The 19,662-nt window shown below is 42.6% G+C and overlaps 2 protein-coding genes, 1 long non-coding RNA gene and 1 pseudogene across 3 annotated transcripts; all 4 read right to left on the reverse strand.

Annotated features, from left to right (window-relative positions):
- Positions 1-207: 207 nt before the first annotated feature.
- On the reverse strand, positions 208-2,561 carry LOC149117894 (uncharacterized). The gene is made up of 2 exons (XR_016206512.1): positions 1,910-2,561; positions 208-1,659 (listed from the first exon to the last, which is right to left on the reverse strand). It is a non-coding gene; the product is annotated as an uncharacterized LOC149117894 (long non-coding RNA).
- A 4,026-nt stretch (positions 2,562-6,587) lies between these two features.
- LOC110065571 (uncharacterized) lies at positions 6,588-7,525 on the reverse strand (annotated as a pseudogene).
- A 1,209-nt stretch (positions 7,526-8,734) lies between these two features.
- On the reverse strand, positions 8,735-11,029 carry LOC149117895 (uncharacterized). Its single transcript, XM_089276508.1, has one exon. It carries the CDS (start codon positions 11,027-11,029, stop codon positions 8,735-8,737), a length of 2,295 nt encoding a protein of 764 aa, XP_089132634.1.
- A 138-nt stretch (positions 11,030-11,167) lies between these two features.
- LOC149117896 (uncharacterized) lies at positions 11,168-14,954 on the reverse strand. The gene has a single exon (XM_089287204.1). It carries the CDS (start codon positions 14,579-14,581, stop codon positions 11,168-11,170), a length of 3,414 nt encoding a protein of 1,137 aa, XP_089143330.1. The 5' UTR covers positions 14,582-14,954.
- Positions 14,955-19,662: the final 4,708 nt, after the last annotated feature.

The raw sequence follows: 19,662 nt of genomic DNA on the forward strand, positions 1-19,662 counted from the left end.
CAGCTGATGTCATAAATGTTTGTTTCTGTTTCTTTGTTATGTATTACGAAGCAGATAGATTCTACGTTGTCGCGCATCTGTTCAGTAATAGATCACAGAAGACATCAAAATGTGGTAAGAACATCAGTAACACACGCCTGAAAAATTCACAGATTCTGTGACACACTCTGGTAATGGGTTATGTGAATATTTTTTGTTTTTACCACATTTTGGTGTTATCTGTGATCTACTCAGGGCAGGAAAAAACCAGGTCTGATTTCCTCAGCCAAGTAAATTTTGCTCTTGGGCAAGTGAAAATAGAAATTCAGTGGCCCGGTGGGCAAGTAAAATTACCATGTAGCCTCAGTAGTCTTGTGAGTCTGACTAAAAATGCCAGCTTGATAAATGATAATTTCCAGTCATTCCATTTCAAAACTTAAGACCTAAAGATTAGTTAATTATTAGGTTGAAAGCAAGAATTAGTTAGGAATCCGAGGGTACTTCATTCGCATTTGTCCTCTGATTTCCTTACTGGCCATCACACTGGCAACCAATATTTAAATGGGGGCAAGTGAAAACTGAAATTGACTGGCCCAGTGGGCAAGTGACTTACATTTTTTTTTCCTGCCCTGCTACAGATGAATGAACAGATGCATGACACATGAAACCTGCATGTATTTGGTAAGAGCCCAATTTCGTACAAGTAAAATGTACAGCTGTAACAGGTCTCTAAAATGCTGTCTGGTCATCCCAGGGTAAGGCAATCGATTGAAATTGATCCATAAATTGATATAAATCAATAAATTGAAATTAATGTAAGTGTTATCAGTGCTATCAATCAATTGAAAGAAATTCATACTCACATGCTAGAGAAGTTTCAAGTTATCAATTTGATTTTACCAAATTTATCAGTCATTAGAGAATCAATTGAAAGTTGGCCTCTCTTTGTTAGTTCACATAAACTGTAGAAAAATTGTGTCCCTCAACACCATGTTTGATTGTAACTTTTTTATGTAGATTTCAAAGGCACTACCAAAGACCCCCAAAACATAGTCCCCGATACATGTATGCCAGCAAAATATTCTGTTTACAAGATACAATGTTATGTTTTTATGCAATTGTATTCATGATTTCATATTTCACTTTATATCTTTTGTTCATTTCTTCCTTATTAAATGTTGCTTAAAAGATAAGCTAGTATCAGCAAAATTGATAATGCTTATTGAAAATTTGATCACAATCGATTACTCATGACGAATTCTTTTAGTGATTTCTGATATCATTGACTAATTCCTATTGATTGTTATGAAATAATCGATTGACTATACTGTGTCGTCCAAGACAAGTAGATTTTCCTGCCTGGGCAAGTTACTCTTCCTTTTTTTTTTTTTCAAGTCCTGTGTAGTTTTCATGACAGTTTGAGGTACATGTATACCTCTTTATAAAGTATCGTGGTGTTTTTTTTGTGAAAGAAAATTTCACAACATTTAGCTTACTATCAGCACCAGTGGGTGCAATGTCCATGTACAGTTGTGTAGCATATTGTAACTTGCATGTAGGTACAACTGTAGATACTTGAGTAACTTCAGAATACTTACACTAGCATAAGAGAAATTTCTCTGCTGAAGATGGCACATTACATTTTAGCTTACCAGCATTCACATCAGAGGGCAACATAACCTTACAAGAGAATGCATCAGCCAATAAGCCAATAACAAATGTCGCACGCTCATACTCGGTTATCGAGAACAGATAATAACAGATAATAAAGCCCTTTATGCACAGCAGGTAAACATCAACAAAGTCGATTCCACAAGCAATGTAACTTGTCCTTGATAATGACACATTCACAACCAAAGGCAAAACGAAATGTATACGTATCTTGACGTTACTTTACTCTACTCGTTCAATTTATGCAAAACTTGCTTACCTGTTGTTGTTGCCTGTGATCCCTATCTTCAGCTTCTGGGTAAGGGAAAACTTTGCCTTGAAACCGTGCACGATGACGAAGCGAAGGTAGAGTGGATTTTGGGAGGATTTTGGCCCCTAAAACAGAGCTCGAGTTCGATGCAGGTTCCAACGAACATGGCGGGAGAACCGAGAGGACCTGGTACCTAACATGAAGACCGCTGATTCCTGTTTGTTGGAGATCGGGCACTCACAAGGCTGGTATGCTCTTACAAAGGGACTGGGATAACAGTGACGGCAATGAAAGCACAGAACGGTAGAAATCACCAAAAAAAAAAAAGACACAAAACAAAACAAAAAAACAAAATGTCATTTTGGGTACCGAAAAAAAGTCAGCTATCATTTTCGGAAAGGCGATAAGTCCTAACGTTTTCGGGAAATGGACAAAAAAGCCTTAATAAGTACGAGATACACAAGCTCCTCCAGAATAACCGAACAGATAAATTTTTTTTGCGCAACCTAAAATTAACCTACAGAGCTTTGAAAGTACACCAGATAGCCTAAAACAGCGTTTCAAAGCATTAGAGAGAAAACGGTCGTTGGGCCGGCTGTGTCCCTTATGGTTCCCTGCCTAACCTAACTCGCGTCAGTTCAAACTCGGTCACCGGGGCTCTTTCCGTATTGAGCTCACACAACACGTGACGCTTTCATGGTCCTTCATGAATAAATACGTACGTGTCCGAGAATTAATTTTTCTCTTTTCTAGAGAAGTAAGCTTGGGACGCCTGCATGTGCAGTAACAATTCTAGTTTTATTTTGTCGTTGTGGATGCGCGGAAAGTTCACAAGAAGACAGCTTAGTGCGGTGTCGATCAATGCAGCGATTTAGTTTGGTGCATACCTTCTAACCCAACTTCAATTTAAAGCAAACTATAGCACACACTTGGATTTTAGAGAAGTTCAAATGCTTCAACGTAAAAGGCACCTTAATGGAGGCTTCACGGTAGGTTTACGGAGCTTTAGGGCGGTGTTACATTTTAACTTTACGCGCCTTTAAAAGGTCCCATTTATATGTTCTCGGTTACCCGAGACAACTCTTCCTCTCCCCCCCCCCCCCCACCCCGTCCCCCCAAGTTTAACCTGGCCGGGGTAACTTTTCATTTATTTCTTTGCAAAATCCAACCAACCGTTTGCAAGCCGGATAGCGAACCTGTCGGTAACTTGGAATTTACATAATTTCAACAGTGTCCGTTGGTTGAACCGTTACACCAGAGTTATATTAAATAAGCCCACTTTTCCGTTACATGGTTTTTGCAGGGTTTAGGCAGGCCTTCTCTTAAATTTAGATCTTTTTGTTCTAAGAGTCTCCATTTTACATTAACGTGGTCTTAACAGTTTTTCGAAAAGCCCCCATCATGGATCGCAGATGTTGATCCTCGGATGTCTTTGGTACATTTGGCGATAGCGACTCTTGACGTTAGCTGGATTGTCAACGCTACAACCACATGTCCCTCCTGCAATTTGTTCATATTGGCAAGAGCCATGTCGCAAACACGACTTGTTGTACCACGTGTACAGTTCGATCTCAAAACTTGTGAAACGTTGTGACGTAAACGTTACGTGTTGTCTCGTACTGTAAGTTCACTTCTCCAGGTGGACACTTCATCGTTTGAGTGCATTTCTATTTCTGCGATATGACTATAAAACGCAGCTTAAAACTGCCTCTATCGTAAAGAACTGTTATTACTATATCTCTCAGTTAGTACGCGCGCTGTGATTGGTCAATTTAGCGGGCCGTACTCTCCTGTACGGCCCGCTCAAATTTAAAGTTGGTTTTGTTTCCAAACTGTTTCGTGATTTATCGCTGAGTGTTCTTAACTGTTATAACTAGATGTGGCCCACCTAGATTAGCCCAGGCTACCTGCGGGTTCGCGCTGTTGCAATTTTAAAGCAGTCTAAAAAACGCACGTTCTCATCACGAGACCAGTGACGTAACAACCACAACATGTCAAAGAGTGTATCTTCATAAAAATATTTATCAATACGCAAGTTCAGGTTTTTGTAATTTTTAACCAAGAAAAGATATACCCCTCGAACAAGTCCCCCACTTTTTTAGCTCATGCGAATAGCCCCCTTAATTGTGAAACGACAGAAGTCACGTGCCCATTTATAAACGCTCTAAAGTATTACCCTTTAAAATATATAAACTGCCTTCCAATTTTTCAATGTCTGTCCTCACACAGAGATGAAACGCACTTTTAGACATGTTCACTTGACTGATGACATTATCACACGAAGTTTGCAAAAAATATCTATTTCAGGGCAAGAGATATTTTTCCATTATGTGGCACCCCACCCGACTTCAAAACTGACAAAATTATTTGACATGCAAATTTTTCAGCTGCAAAGGATGCTGGGAAGCTTCTTATTATAATTTTAATATTGTTTTTAATTAGTATGTGTAATCAAATGGTGAATGAAATTAGGAAATAATTTTACGCGCGTTTTGTCAAAATTCTGATAATTTCCCGAGCCTTTAGGCGAGGGAAATTATCAGAATTTTGACAAAACGCAAGTGACTTTACTTCCTTATTTCACGAGAAAACCATTTGATTACCTTTTAAGAGTGAGTGTCGGCAAGAATCAAGCAAAATCAGCAATTAGCGGCAAAAATGTGAAAATCCGAATTTGCTCAAGCTGCGGCTATTAGTAGTCCATATTGAACTATTCATCGATATGTGGTTCATTTCTCAACTAGATTTTTATTTTGGCGGAAAATGACGATTCAAGTGATCAAGGCCAGATGTGAGAAAACCAGGCTTGAAAATTAGCAATTTTGAAGAAAACGCATGTCTTAAGTATAAAGCCAGAAGATAACCACATGCAATCAGCTCATTCTACAACTTTTCCAGGCTTTATATTGTAATTTCTGTGACATTTGAAAAAAATTCCGACATTGTGCGAGATCTGAAAGAGACCCCCATGTTTCTTTACGGAAATCACTACCTGACTTGAAAAAATAATTTACCCTACTACCTTTATCACAAAGTAAACGAAACTTAGAGACCAAACCCCTTTAGAGATGGGCTTTTAATTGGTATGATTTTTGTTATGGGGAAATTAGGCTGTGGTCTACGAGAAAGCGCTTAAACTTGCACATATTCGCGAAATCAAACGAGAGATTGCGTGACCGACCGTGACAGACAGATCTATTATTTCCGCCCAAGCTTAATGAAAAAGCTCGATGAAAATATAGTGGTTATTGTTGTTGTTGTTGTTGTTGTTGTTGTTGAGTCGTGCTATTTACGTGTATTGCTATTTGCATTCTTTTCATAATTATTCTTGTTTTATCAACGTTCCTTTACCTTGTATAATATGTTTGCATACTCAGTACATATGGATGTTATTTGCCCGCTGGTAAATCTGTCTAGCGAAAAACTGTGACCGAGGTGTTCAAAATGCTGCCCGAGGCCGCAGCTTAAGAATGGCTGACTGTTAGGATCGAGAAACGCCGGTCAAAGTCCCATTTGACAAATCGCTCATATTTTGCCCAAAGATACCCTTAGGTGACCTAATTCTAAAAATCATATTTAGAGGTTCCAGCGAATTTTTATTTTTCAGAAATTCGCGAAAATTTGAAAGCGCTGTCAAAGTGCGTTTTTCGTGTAATAAAATGACCGAAATAAGATGCGAGGACGAAGCGCATACTGGGGTGACATACTACTAGATGGGCGTGGCCGGGAGCCATGCACGGTATATCTTTAATAATGATATTTTAAGGTTGTAATGTAAAATAATCGGAAAGTGAGGTACCAGATGCATTTTTATGCTGTTAGACATGACCTATATTTTGCCGTTATTTTTCACACGCTTCATAGCTGTTTTTAAAATGGTTCGGAAAACCACTATATCAACATATCTGAGATTAGTTTAAAGCGAGGAATAAATTAGAGTGGTTGTTCCACATTTGTGTGAAGTTTGAAGTCAATTGAGTTTATTTTAAGACTTAAGCAGCGCTTCGTCCTCGCACCTTATTTCGGTCATTTTATTACACGAAAAACCGCACTTTGACAGCGCTTTCAAATTTTCGCGAATTTCTGAAAAATAAAAATTCGCTGGAACCTCTAAATATGATTTTTAGAATTAGGTCACCTAAGGGTATATTTGGGCAAAATATGAGCGATTTGTCAAATGGGACGTTGACCGGCGTTCCTCGATCCTAACAGTCAGCCATTCTTAAGGCAGCATTTCCAAGCCCGAGGTTGACTTGCTTATTTTGTTTTCCTGCGGTGGATTGGCTCACAAGTGGGTTTGTTTACGCAACTGTGTTTCTAAATCGGCTTACTTGCCCTCTACAAACGATTCGTAAAAAATCTTCGCAACGAACTCAACGTCTAACTTAAATACCCGACACAAAAGTATGTGTTAAAGAACAGATACGTTTCAGTCTTCCAAATTAAGAGTAAATGTCCCCAAGGATCAAACAAAATCGAAAATTAGCGTCAGAAATTCGAAAACTCGAAATTGTTCAAACTCCTGCTATTAGTTGTCCATAAAGAAGTATTCATCTGATTATAAGGTTAATTTGTCCAATAGTTCGATGTTTCCGGTGCCAACAAAATGACGAGAATCGTTTTGGTGGCCAGATACGATAAAATCAAGCTGCCAGGCAGTAACAATATGTGCCGTAATAGTGTACAGTTATGAGCGCTTGCTGCAGCTACAACCTTGAACCAGGTTTGAGAGCAAGGCCACAAATGGCTTTTTCCTTCTAACTGTAATTTCCGATATGTCGAGACCAAAGTATTCACAGATATCCCGTAAGATTGATACAGAAAAGGAGCCAAGCTTGGAGTTCAACACTAACTCACAGATGTTGTAGGAGTCATATATGATTGGATGTGAATGCTGAATGCTGACTTCAGACAAAACCTTGTCCCTAAGTACACTCTGAAGGTCTTCTCCTGGAGTCTCGTCCTCACTGTCATGCTGATCTGCCTCGACAGTTCGCTTAGCAGCAAGACGAGAGAAGTAACTGCTAATTTGCTGGCTTGTGAGAAAATCCCCATAGTTAAATAGTCTCTCTCCGTTGCTATCTTTTGCAGTCCTCATGGCTTTAGAGACTTCAGTCGGGTCCGCTTTCCTTCCTGTTCTCTCTCCAATTTGAAACTTGGCATAAAGGCACTGCTTTTGGTTTTCAGTAAACTTCGTGCAACGGGACTGTGACGATTTCAGTGCCCATCCCATCGGAAGAATTGCTGGCACAGTTGGTAGTGATGGTCTACTTCCTTCCAGGACCGTTGGGCATTTACTCGCGCCACATTCCAGTTTAGTCGCGTATTCTATCATGGCCTTTTCATAGAGCGTTCATACTCTAGAACACGCTTGTGCTTTCCGCAGTCCAAGTGTTTAACAAGCGACGAATGCCGTGTAAACGTCTTGACACATCCCTCTTCTGGGCATGTAAATAATCGACACTTAATATCAGCATCAACATCAACGCTTGACTCATCTGATGACTCATCTACACAGTCTGAGTTGCCTTCTACCTCAGTTACAGTGGTTCGGCCACCTGTTCGTCTGGGTTTTACTGGAACAAAGCTTGTGATAGTCTCGTTGGTCGAGGGTTTGATCTCCATTGTCGGCAGTTCCGACTGCTCAGGGACATCGAATTTTGTCCAGGGAATACTCTTCCCAGGACCAATGTCGTAGGCTCTCCACCCCGGGGGGGGGGGGGGACTCCCATATGGAGTGGACGGGGATGCTCGTCGGAAATTTTGAATTTAACCCCTAAAAGAGACCAATCTGGGCGTGGTCGAAGCTTATGCAGACCCCTAAAAGAGACCAGTTTATAAAACAGACAAATAAAAAGTACAGTGACATTTAATGATGGCGAATTTGTTTATATGAATTGAGTAAATATAAAGAATCAAAATTCTTTCTGTTTTGTTATTTCTTCGTGTGCAACCCTTAACGAGACCTTGACGGCTAAAAATAATGACATTTTGCCCAGAACACCCTAAGCGAGACCAAAATCCGAAATTTACACCCCTAAGCGAGACGACGAGCATCCCCGTCCATTCCATATGGGAGTCCCCCCCCCCCGGGCTCTCCACGTTCTTATCCCTTCCTGACCGTAGTATAAGTTGCTGACAAAGCTCACTTTCGCCCACTTGAAACTCTTGTTGGATGGAACATTGGGAGGACTGCACACCTTCACACTTACGCCGCGCACACCCCTGGAAGACTCGATAGCTTCCTTCATCTGTGCAGCAGTCTCAATGTCGTGTCCAGAATTCAGATATTCTGCCATGTGCGACTTTATAGTGGCTGCCTTACGATCGCAAGCACCCTTCCCTCCCTGTGGCTCAGAAAAGTCAATCCGAGAGATCTGAAGGCCATGACGTTTGGAAATCTGAGGAGCTATAATCAGGGTCTGCGCGTTTCGAATATAAATGGTCTGCAGTTGTGGCATAATAGTCTTGAGCTGACTGAAGACGTCATCAAGTATGGCTGTTGTAATCGGTTGACGGTACCAATCGTAAAATAACGAAACAAACAACGAAGTAACTGAAACGGGTCCAACTTGTACGTTTATTCTCCTCGCGATGACGGTATACGAATATTTTCTTACAACACGATCTCGATAATACGACAGAACAAAACAAAAGGCTCAAAATACAAAATCTCGTATTACATGTCAACTGGTAACTCGGGTAACACAACATGTCACGGTCACGCAACTATTAGTCTCTTAACATTTTCCCCTCCCGAATTGAAAAGTGAAACTTACAATTCGTCTATACAAGTAAACTTAAGTATAAGTCACTGTTTAACATTCGCATGTCTCAATCAGTATTTGCGAATTCCAACGGGGAAATTCTATTTACAGATCGCTTGAGAACTTTGTTCCCAACTCTAACATCAACCACTCTCACGAGCTGGTCACTGCCCGGATACGTTTGTTCAATACGGCCAACTTTCCACTCTCTTCTAGCAACACACGGATCGATGACCATCACGACATCTCCAATTTTAAGGTTCTCCGTAGGAAAGAACCACTTCTGACGGGAGCCTATGTGGGGTAGGTATTCTTTCATCCAACGTCCCCACACATGTCGAGTTAATTCTTGCACACGCCTCCAGCGTTTCCGTGGATTAAATGCTGTACTGTCCACACTTTCGGGAATGAAGTCACCACCCATTTGACCAATTAGGAAGTGATTTGGTGTGAGTACTGGTTCGTCGTTTGGATCATCACTCAATGTGGTCAGCGGTCTTGAGTTCATTAGACTTTCGACTCCAATGAATGTTGTTTGCAACTCTTCGTCGTTGATATCTGCATCTTTCAGGACGGCATAAATTGCTCGCTTTGACGATTTGATCATTGATTCAAACACACCTCCAAAATGGGGAGCGGCCGGAGGATTCCAATACCAAGTGACACCGTGATTAGATGTCATACGCTGGAGCTGATCGTGCTCTAGTTGACTGACTAAGTCCCTGATCTCTTTCTCGGCACCCACGAAATTCGTTCCATTGTCACTCAGCATTTTCGTCGGCCATCCTCTCCTTGCCGCCATTCGCACGAAAGCGTTGAGAAACGCCCCAGTATCTAATGAAGTCGCCATCTCTAAATGGCAGCAGTGTGTTTGCAAACACAAAAACAAACACAGGTAACGTTTGGCACGAGTTCGTCCACGCCCTTGAACGGTAAGGTACGGTCCTCCAAAGTCAACTGCACAATTAGCGAACGGTTTTGTTGTCATCTGGAGACGGATCTGTGGCAATGGAGCCATTTGCTGCTGGACTGGCTGGACTTTAAAACGCCTTGCACATTCACGGCACTCTCTGTTCACTCGTTTGACCTCCTCACGGACATGGATAACTAGGTACTTCTCCCGCAAATGGTTTATGGTGTAGTTCACACCCATCTGATGGCCTTCACTTTCGTGATGGTACTTCACGACTAGTCGGGTGACATGATTCCTCTTTGGCAAAATAATAGGGAATTTGACATCATCTGGGAGATCATCAGAGTTCCGCAGCCTCGTGTTCGAACGTAGAATCCTGTTGATAAGGATTGGAGTGCAAGGGAGCAGGGTGGATTTCCGCGGAAGAGGTTTGTTCTTTGCCAGTGCCTCGATTTCTTCACTGTATGCTTCAGTTTGGGCTTCTCTGACGATTTCTGTTTCGGCGGTCATGAGCTCTAGTGGAGTTAGCTCTCCGAGTACTCTCTTATTTTCAGGCCTACGGCAGTTGCTGACGAATCGCTGTACCCAGCTTCTGACCCTCACCAATGATAGCCCGACCTCCAACTGTCCTTTGGGTTTCACCTTATACCACTTGGAATATCTGGAGGGTTCTAAACGCCACTCTACTTCTTCTACTTCGGGTTCACTGGCTAACCGCTGAATGGCATTGTAGTTTGTTGAGCTCTCGTTAGTCGGCCTGGATGTTAATTTGCGTTCGCATAGCGCTTCACGTGACGGTTTGTCAAACTTGCATTCAGGCCACTCTGCCTTGGGACTGCACAGGAAATTAGGCCCGTTCCACCACTTTGAACTGTCGGTTAGCTCTTGCGCTGTCATTCCTCTGGTTCCAAGATCTGCGGGATTCATATCTGTTGGTACGTAACGCCATTGGTTAGGGTTAGATTTTTCGTGAATCTCGCCAACGCGGTGAGCAACGAAGGGTTTATATTCGCGGCTCTGTCCCCTAATCCAATAGCCGACATTCAGGCTGTCCACCCAGTACGTGACATTGCTGGACGGGATGTCGAGTGCTGAACAGACTTGATTTGCCAATCGTAGACCGATGAGAGCGCCCATAAGCTCAAGCCTAGGAATGCTCACAGTCTTTAACGGAGCCAAACGGGTCTTGGATGCGATAAGACGAGTAGTAACACTTCCATCCTCGAATTTGTGTCTGCTGTAGACGGCTGCGGCATATGCTTTCTCGGAAGCGTCGGAGAAGGTGTGCAGAGTGATAGAGCTTTCTTTCATACTTGTGTCTTTTAAACAACGAGGAATCTTGATTTCTTCAAGGAGGGGCAATTCACCAAACCAGGTCTTCCATTGTTCTCTTTGCTCAGACGGGAGGACTTCATCCCACTCCAATGCGTCCACCCACGCTTGCTGCATGAACAGTTTTGCTTTAACCACGAACGGGGAGAGAAATCCGAGCGGATCAAATAACGTAGCTGTCTTCTTTAGGACGTTCCGCTTAGTGAATTCAAAGTCCTTCGAAGGGGGCGAATAACGAAACAGGAACTGGTCCTCTCATGCGGTCCAGGACACACCAAGCGTTTTCGTCACGGGCAATAAGTTCTTCTCTAGATCAACTTCAGAAGCACGGTCATCTGCGGGAACATCTGCTAACACTTCTGTGAGATTCGAAACCCACTTTCTCAAGTGGAATCCAGCTTTATTGCCCATCTCTGTCAACTGGCGTCTTGTTTCTATGGCCTTCTTAATGGAATCCACGGACGGCATGAGATCATCCATGTAACAATGATTCTTTACCGCATTCGCAGCCAGCGGGTACGAGTCTTGGTGGATTTCTGCATGCTTCTGCCAGGTAAATTGCGCACAGAATGGGCAGTAGCAGCCACCAAACACGAAGCGGAGAAACTCGTACACTTCGGGTTCTTTGTTAATCTCCATGTTTCGCCAAAGAAAACGATGCATCGGTCGGTCTTCTGGAAATAACACAAGCTGGTGGTACATTTGACTGATGTCTCCAACAAGAGCCACCCATTCCTTTCTGAACTTCACGAGAATGTCAAAAACGTCACTTTGAAGTTTCGGTCCGGTTAGGGCTTCAGTATTTAAACTCTTCCCCTCAAAAGGCGCTGAACCGTCAAAGACTATTCGCACCTTGGATGTTGCTTTCTCCGGCCGCACGACTGGAAAGTGGGGAAGGAGCCACTGACACTCGGGCTTTCGCTCATCATCAGGAACACGGCGAATATACTTCTTGTCCAAGTAGTCGTTAATCACCTGCTGATAAGCCACGGCTACTTCTTTATCCTTCATTAATCTTCGCTCGGTGGACACCAATCTCTTCCTCGCCATCGGTAAATTATTCGGTAGCTGTGGCCTTTCATCTCTCCACGGAACGGCTACTTCGTAATGTTGGCCATTAAACTTCAAAGACTTGTTGACTTTATCCCATGCCAACTTGTCTTCCGGTGTCAGCTGCGGACCAGTTGGGATAATTCCAATGCTTTCCAGATCCCAGAAACGTTTCAGCAAGTTGTTTAGCTCTAAGGTGTCCTTCTCTGGTAAAGTGGGCTCTCTTCTCTCGATTTGCAGACGAAATGTGTGATGGAAGCCAGTGTAGTGACTCTCCTTTGTGTCCAGGTTCTGAATCTTTCCAATGGCAGTCCATCCTAGGGGGCACAGTCTCGCGCAGGGTTCATTCGGGCCTCCAGTCACTTCTTTCATCGAATACATCAGTTCGTAATCGTCTGCTCCAAGAAGTACGTCGATTCGATTTCCTTTTGCAAGCCTTGGGAACGGAATTCCGGTTAAATGGTTCCATCTGTCTTGAATCTTGACCCAGTTAACAGCTTTCAAACCACCGCAGATTTTATTTGAAGTCTTGGCGGTTATCTTCGTGTCTACCCGGCCGTCAGTACTCTCAAGGCCAATCTCAAATGAGCTTGACATAAAGCGAAGGGTTTGGTCATTTGCTACCTTCACTGTGATGGGTTCTTTCTCGCCTGTTAGTCCGAGCTCGTTAACGACATCTTCATTCACATATGTCGTGTCGCTTCCTTCATCTAACAGACAGTTCACGGTGATTCTCCTGTTTCCGTTCTTTAATAGGATCGGCACTGTTCGTAACGCCACCTCTGGTTGTCCTTGATTTCCAAACGTTTCCATGGTAACGGATTGCCTGGTACCATTCCCCTCCATGGTTTCTCTCGGTCTCTCATTTGCGTTGATCGTTGGCTGAGGGGGCGTGGTTAAAGTTTCAACGTATGGTTCTGCTTCTGGTCGTAGACGAAACTGAGCAGGTGGCGCCCTATCATAGTGCAGGAGATTTTGATGAGTTCCTGTACATCCGTTAATGCCGCATTGCTTGCTTCTTGGGCAGGACTTACCATGATGGTTATTCGCCAAACATCGGAAGCACAGACCAAGTCGTTTGACAGTTTGCCATCTTTCGTCAATGGAAAGTTTTTGAAATGCTTCACACTTCAACAGTGAGTGGTTCCCGGTACATACACAACACTTTTGATTGCCTCTTCCGTTCTTGTCGCTGAAATAGCTTCTAGGAAATCTTCTAGCAGGACGATGCTTACCATTCCTTAATTGTTCATTGCGATCTTGGTTTGAAATTCCGTTCTTGATCTCCGTGGCCTGTATCTGATATGTAGCTTCTTCTGAAACCCAGTCTTTCAATGTCTCTAAGGAATCTCGATGCTTGTTTTCGTCTAACCACCGGTAATATTGGGCTAGTAAACGCTCAGGAATCTTCTCAAGGATCATGGTGTGCAGTGCCCCTCCTTCTAAGTCCGATTTTCGGCCATTTTCTTTCAACGTAATTACTGCACGTTCCAAGACATCGGCGAAAGTTTCCAGTTCTTTGGCGTTATTCTCCTGGATGGGTTGGAGCCTTTTTAGTTCTTCTATGTGAGACTGAACTTGCCTTCGGCTTCCTCCATACTTACGAAATAAGCGTGTTTTGGCCGCCTCGTACGCTTCCAAGGAGTATCCTAATCCTTTAATTGTGTTCGCGGCCTCTCCAGCTAGACATGCCTCTAAGCGTAACATCTTGAATTGAGGCGATAATGAAGTCATGTCAACACAACTCGTGAAAGCCGCGTTCCAGCGTTGAAAGTCCATCTTATTTCCTGAAAAAATTGGAATTCGGATTCTTTCCAATTGCCCATGCATTTCACGGTTATTAGCGATGGAACCGGCGTCAGAAACATTAATAGGACGGTGCGATTTCGGCATTTCCGGTGATGGTGTTTCAACTGCATGCACGTGGTCGGGTGATTTCTGAGATACCTTGTTTTCTTGCTGTTGCTGAGGGTTTCCAATTGATTTATTCTGTTGCGAGGGGAGGGGATGATATTCCTCGGTAAATTCCTGTTCTAGAATCAAATGCTCATCCACTTCGTTTTCCAATTCCTGGCGTCGTTTATTTATTTCTTCGTTTACCGCTTGAAGCTCCTTTTCCTGGCGTTCTAAGTCTTCACGATTCTGTTCGATTTCCCATTCAAGCCGATCCCGCCGTAAACGCGCTTCCATTTCTGCCTTTTCTTTTTCTTTTCTTCTCTGCGAAGCTTCACTATCTGCGACGGAATTTGTACGTGATTTGACTTTGGTGAGTGAAGCCAACAGTGAGCGAGCAGGCATGGTTTCACGATCGATTTGTTCAACCAGATCATCCGCTTCGTCGCTAACCTTCTCCGCCATACTTGTATCATTCTTTTGGTGATATGCCTTTTCCAAACGGGACATTACCATTAGAGTCTCTTCTTGTTGTTCCTGAATTTTTTCTAACAGCTCCTTGATCTCGTTTTGCGGATTATCTTCGCTCAGGACGCTGGCCAACTTGTTTAAGAGACGCGTCATTTGCGATTTCGCGATTCTCTTTTCTTGTTTACAGTCCCGAAGCCTGTATTCGTGATCCTCTGTCTCGGTCGATTCCATATCTTTTTCGTCGTCGGACGGCATCTAAAGGGAAATTTCCAGTTTCAAACCATACACGTGTAGTCGATTCATCGCAGGACGGAACGCCCCCAAACTTACGATTCCTTTCGATCTTCGTAACTTTTCTGTGTAATGTTCGGCTCGAAGGACCAAATGTTGTAATCGGTTGACGGTACCAATCGTAAAATAACGAAACAAACAACGAAGTAACTGAAACGGGTCCAACTTGTACGTTTATTCTCCTCGCGATGACGGTATACGAATATTTTCTTACAACACGATCTCGATAATACGACAGAACAAAACAAAAGGCTCAAAATACAAAATCTCGTATTACATGTCAACTGGTAACTCGGGTAACACAACATGTCACGGTCACGCAACTATTAGTCTCTTAACAATGGCTAAAACCGAGCTACTGTCTTGAGCTGTAGTACTCTCAAACACATGGACGAATGTCATCATCTCCATTTCACCGCTGTTGCGTTTAATTGCCATTGCTATATGGCACGATATACCTCTTTTACCAAACCAATTAGATTGGCTTTCCCGATACTTACGTGGAAGATATTTCATCGCCCAGTCAAGTACTAAAGAATGGACGAGGCGCTGAGGCTGCTCAAGATGTCAAGTCTGCATTCATCCTCATTTACAGACCGCAATCAATGGGCTTTCCAGCATTCAACACTCTGTTTGGCCTGGGAAATAACAAACACCGGTTCTTCTTTTTCATTGTCCGAACATTCAGCCGTCACTAAGCCTTCCTCAATCTCTCTCACTACAGACGAAACAAGCAAGCAGCGGTCACAGCTGTCACAGTGGGCGTGGTCACAAGTCACAGAATAGTCTGGGTTGTCAGGATCACTCAGAGCGTAGGCCCTACAGTAGTCAGGGACAGCAGAGCTTTTGGAAACATGAACCTGAGAATGAATTCAACATAAGCCAATGTTTTATTTTTTGTTGAAAGTGTTCTTTACCACTAACAGTAACTACAGTACAAGCCCTCTTTTTGTAACATAGCCTTTTTTCTGATATCCAGCCTTTCCATGTAGCTATTTTGAGTATGATACAATTACTATTGCGATACCGACTACTTATTAACCAAGCATTCAAGGTTAATAAATAGTTTATTATGTGGCTTGTAAAAACAAAAACAAAACAAACAAAAAGAGTCATCGCAAAAATCAGGTGAACAAACGCGTAAGTCAAACCCTTCTCCACTCTCTTAGTTTATTAGCAACAGATAACGTTGGAACGTTTTCACGTCTACGACTGCTTTCTTTGTCGTGCTTTTCCATTTTTGCTCATAGACGAAAGTTTCAATTTCTTCTTGGCTGTTTCCTTCGTCCTGTCCAGCACCAACTCGTTCGTAATTTAACGCTTTGAATTCGCTGTTCTTCTAAAATCTTAGCTCGCCAGGGTAATAGAATTCACTCTCAGAGTGTTCATACATCATTTTCAGCAGGTCAGTACAATTTTCGGGAAAAAAAAGCAATGGCTTTGTGGGAGGCGCGGTGGCCTCATAGTTAGTGCACTCGTTCCGGGAACGAGCGGTCCGGGTTCGTTTTCTGGCCGGGGTCACTGTGTTGTGTTCTTGGGCAAGACACTTATAATTAACTCTCACAGTCCCTCTCTCCACCCAGGGGTGTAAATGGGTTCCTGCGAATTGTTGGGGTAACCTAACGAATTGCGGGGGAGTGACCTGCGATGGACTAGGATCCCGCACAGGGGGAGTAGAAATACTCCTAGCCGCTGCATGCTACAGAAACCGGGATAAGCTCCGGTAGCTATGAACCAGTCGGCTCCAAGGCTTCACTTTTTTATTTCTTTTTTTAAATTACCTTTCGCTTTACTTTTGCAGACAAGTAATCGGCCAGCGGGAATAATGCCCAAGAATTAGCCAATCAGAGCGCGCATTATATCAGCTACAAACACAAGCCATGTAATAAAATGAAATCAAATATAAAATTGGGTTATATCGAAGCAATCTTGTATCAACTGTTGAAATTCGTTTTTAATAAATCTGTTCTTGGAACATTGGCTTTAATTGCCTATGTCCAGTTTCTTTACACATCCATGCAACATATTACAATTACAATACCAACACAAGGTTACCTTGAAATCCCCTTTGAGATACCGCTTAGCTACTTTGAGCTTCTCTTTTTTATCTTTAGCCCAAGACAGACCCAGGCCGCAGTTATCACCAAGTTTTTCAGCGGCTAGCTCAAGTTCCTCGAATGCCTTGGCCCCCTGTGCGCCAACATAGTCCAATCCCTGTAATGATTTCCTCGCAGAGGTCGAGCAGACATGCAAAACTCTGTAAAGAGTACTGCGTCCCATTGGTTTGAAACCCTCTTCACTGCATAGCTCCTCGTATTGCGAAATGATCTGTGCCGGAATGACACTTCGTATGACATTCGGTATCGTCAGTTCCTCATTAGATGATAATTTCAGCTTTTTCTCACCAAAAGGAAGGTCCTGGACGATGTGCGTGCTTGTAATGAAGTTCAGGAAGTGGCTTAGTTGCCCTGGCGCTACATACATCCGAGTGTGCCGTGTAGTCGGCACCACGGCTCCACGACCATGGAGAAGCTGGTGGTGTCTGTCTAAAATAGAAAGGATTTGTCGACGAGTGCTCCAGTGGCCTGCATTGTTGTAGCATTCAGTGAGGGCCTCAATAAGTGTCACGTCAGCATGGTCTTTAGTGTCCAGTGGGAACTCGCATGCTTTTGATGACAACAAGGCCTCCCATAGACTCCCTGTATCCTCTGGTGCAATTTCCTCGATTACGGCGTGGACGGCTTGGCGCGCTTTCCTGACGTAATGACGCTTAGTCCTTTCTTTGGTCAAATGCCACGGTGTCTTTAGCTTAGACCTGATGGGACTGATATCTCTGCTCGATAAGAATTCATTTAGCTTGTCTTTACTGCTCTCTGAGCGTATGGTCTCGTTATCAGAATCCTCCGAGCTTTCCGATGGTTTGTACGCACTACATGGTGTCGATGCTGTTAAGTGATGGGTAGGTGTTGAATGAGGCAGTTCATTATCTGAGTCCACCTAATGGATGGCGCAATTTGTTCTAAAAATAGAAAAATTGTCCCATATCATAGGTGCGCGCGGATCCCAAGACTTACGGTCTCCGTCCCCAATTATGGCTCCTGGCATTAGGTAATCCTTTTGTATTAGACTTGCCATCGAACATTTCTCCCATATATTAGTTCATATATTAGTTTTCGTTCACAAAAATAAGTTTAATTCTAATCCTAGGCTTGGAGGTGGAGACCGTATCTTTCGGACACTTTCGTTGGAATATCGTTGGACATTTGGACTGAAGTATAGATTCGTAGTCAACGCATGGACATTTGAACTATCGTAGATTCGTAGTCAAGGCATCGTTCTCAAGTTTAGTTCGTGCAAACGTGTGGAATAGAATAAATGTTAATCTGGTAAACAACAGAAAAACTATAGATGCATTTAGAAAGAGCATATATCGGAACCCTTTTATCAAGTTTGGTTTTATTTCCAACTTTAAAAGTGGTGGAACAGTAAGCAATCAAACTTTTCAACTGCTATTTTCGCCTGCAAGATATTTTAGGAAAAAATAATGGTGGCTCTTTTCAAAAACTGTATTAAAAAAATCTACAACTTCACACAAAAGTATGCTTCGTTAATGAGAGGAAATGCAATTTTAAAGCTGTCTAAAAGAACGCGCGTTCTCATCACGAGACCAGTGACGTAACAAAGACAAGGTTGCAAAGAGTGAATCTTCATAAAAATATTTACCAACACGCAAGTTCAGGTTTTTGTAATTTTTAACCAAGAAAAGATATACCCCTAGAACTAGTCCCCCACTTTTTTAGCTCATGCGAATAGTCCCCTTAATTGTGAGACGGCAGAAGTCACGTGGCCATTTATAAATGCTCTATAGTATTACCCTTTGAAATATGCCTTCCAATTTTTCAATATCTGTCCTCACACAGAGGTAAAACGGCACCTTTCCAAACATCAAAACTGACAAAGTTATTTGACATGCAAATTTTTCAGCTGAAAAGGATGCTAGGAAGCTTCTTATTATAATTATATTGTTTCTAATTATTATTAAATATTATTATTATTATTATTATTATTATATTAAACTGTATTCAGCTACAGAATCTAGAAAGCTGCTACTTCAGTTGAGAGCAAACGTATTTGAGCAGATGTCAATAGCTTCTGGAACATTGCAAACGACTCATACTTGACTTACGTAAACTGACTGAGAGATCGAAAAGAGAGCAACCTCATTTGATTAATAATAGACGGATTGTTAACAAACTCTGCACGTTGTTGTACCTCATACCACCATAATAACAACATAAAGTGACAAACGCTTTTTGCAAGTCTCTGAAGATGACGTGTTACCTTACTTTTGATTAATAATTAACCAACGAACTACCCTAGCCTGGTCAATCACCCTAGAAAAATTACTGATAGTCCTCGATTCAAACTACTTACTACGATGTTTTCCTTATTAGGTTTCTGCCAGAGAATCAGTTAAAGGACCTGCCTCCCGGAGTTTTCTCAAACAACACTAAGCTGAAGCAGCTGTAAGTTGAACTCAGTATCAATCCTACCCATAACAGACACGGCTGGACATAAATTGTTCACACAATAGGGTTGCCCGCAACGCCGTTGAATGCAAACCTTCAACAGCACCGAACAGCAATTTCCTAAAACAATCTCAAGAAAGGTAATTACTCGGGCTTTCGTAGGAAAGTCCGAGTCATAAAATACAAGCTGTTTTGTCTTGGTTGCCAAAAGGGGGCTCATTGTCCCAGGCGTTCCTAGCGTAGAGAGAGAAACTGGGGATGACAATGCTTCCTTTATCGTGTGCTTGCTCTTCGTGAACAACGTAATAAACAGAAATGCTGTGTTTTGTGAAGAAATATGTTGGTCGTTTTCGGAGTGGGTCGGTCTACGAATTATATTGCTTGAAAGCCTGCCAAATAAGCAAAGTTCGTGCTCGTTCTCACGGGATGACAAATCAACAACATTACTGACTTAAAGACAAACCATGATGCTGAGACAAACACCTCAGATGTTGAAAAAAATCAAGAATTGTCATA

This window comes from Orbicella faveolata, unplaced genomic scaffold (assembly GCF_042242905.1).
Source record: "Orbicella faveolata isolate gen_17 unplaced genomic scaffold, um_ofav_v1 contig_1, whole genome shotgun sequence".
NCBI lineage: Eukaryota > Metazoa > Cnidaria > Anthozoa > Scleractinia > Merulinidae > Orbicella > Orbicella faveolata.

Coding starts and splice junctions, on each gene's coding strand:
- LOC149117896 (XM_089287204.1), bottom strand. CDS start 14,581: ATGCCGTCCGACGACGAAAAAGATATGGAATCGACCGAGACAGAGGAT.
- LOC149117895 (XM_089276508.1), bottom strand. CDS start 11,029: ATGCAGCAAGCGTGGGTGGACGCATTGGAGTGGGATGAAGTCCTCCCG.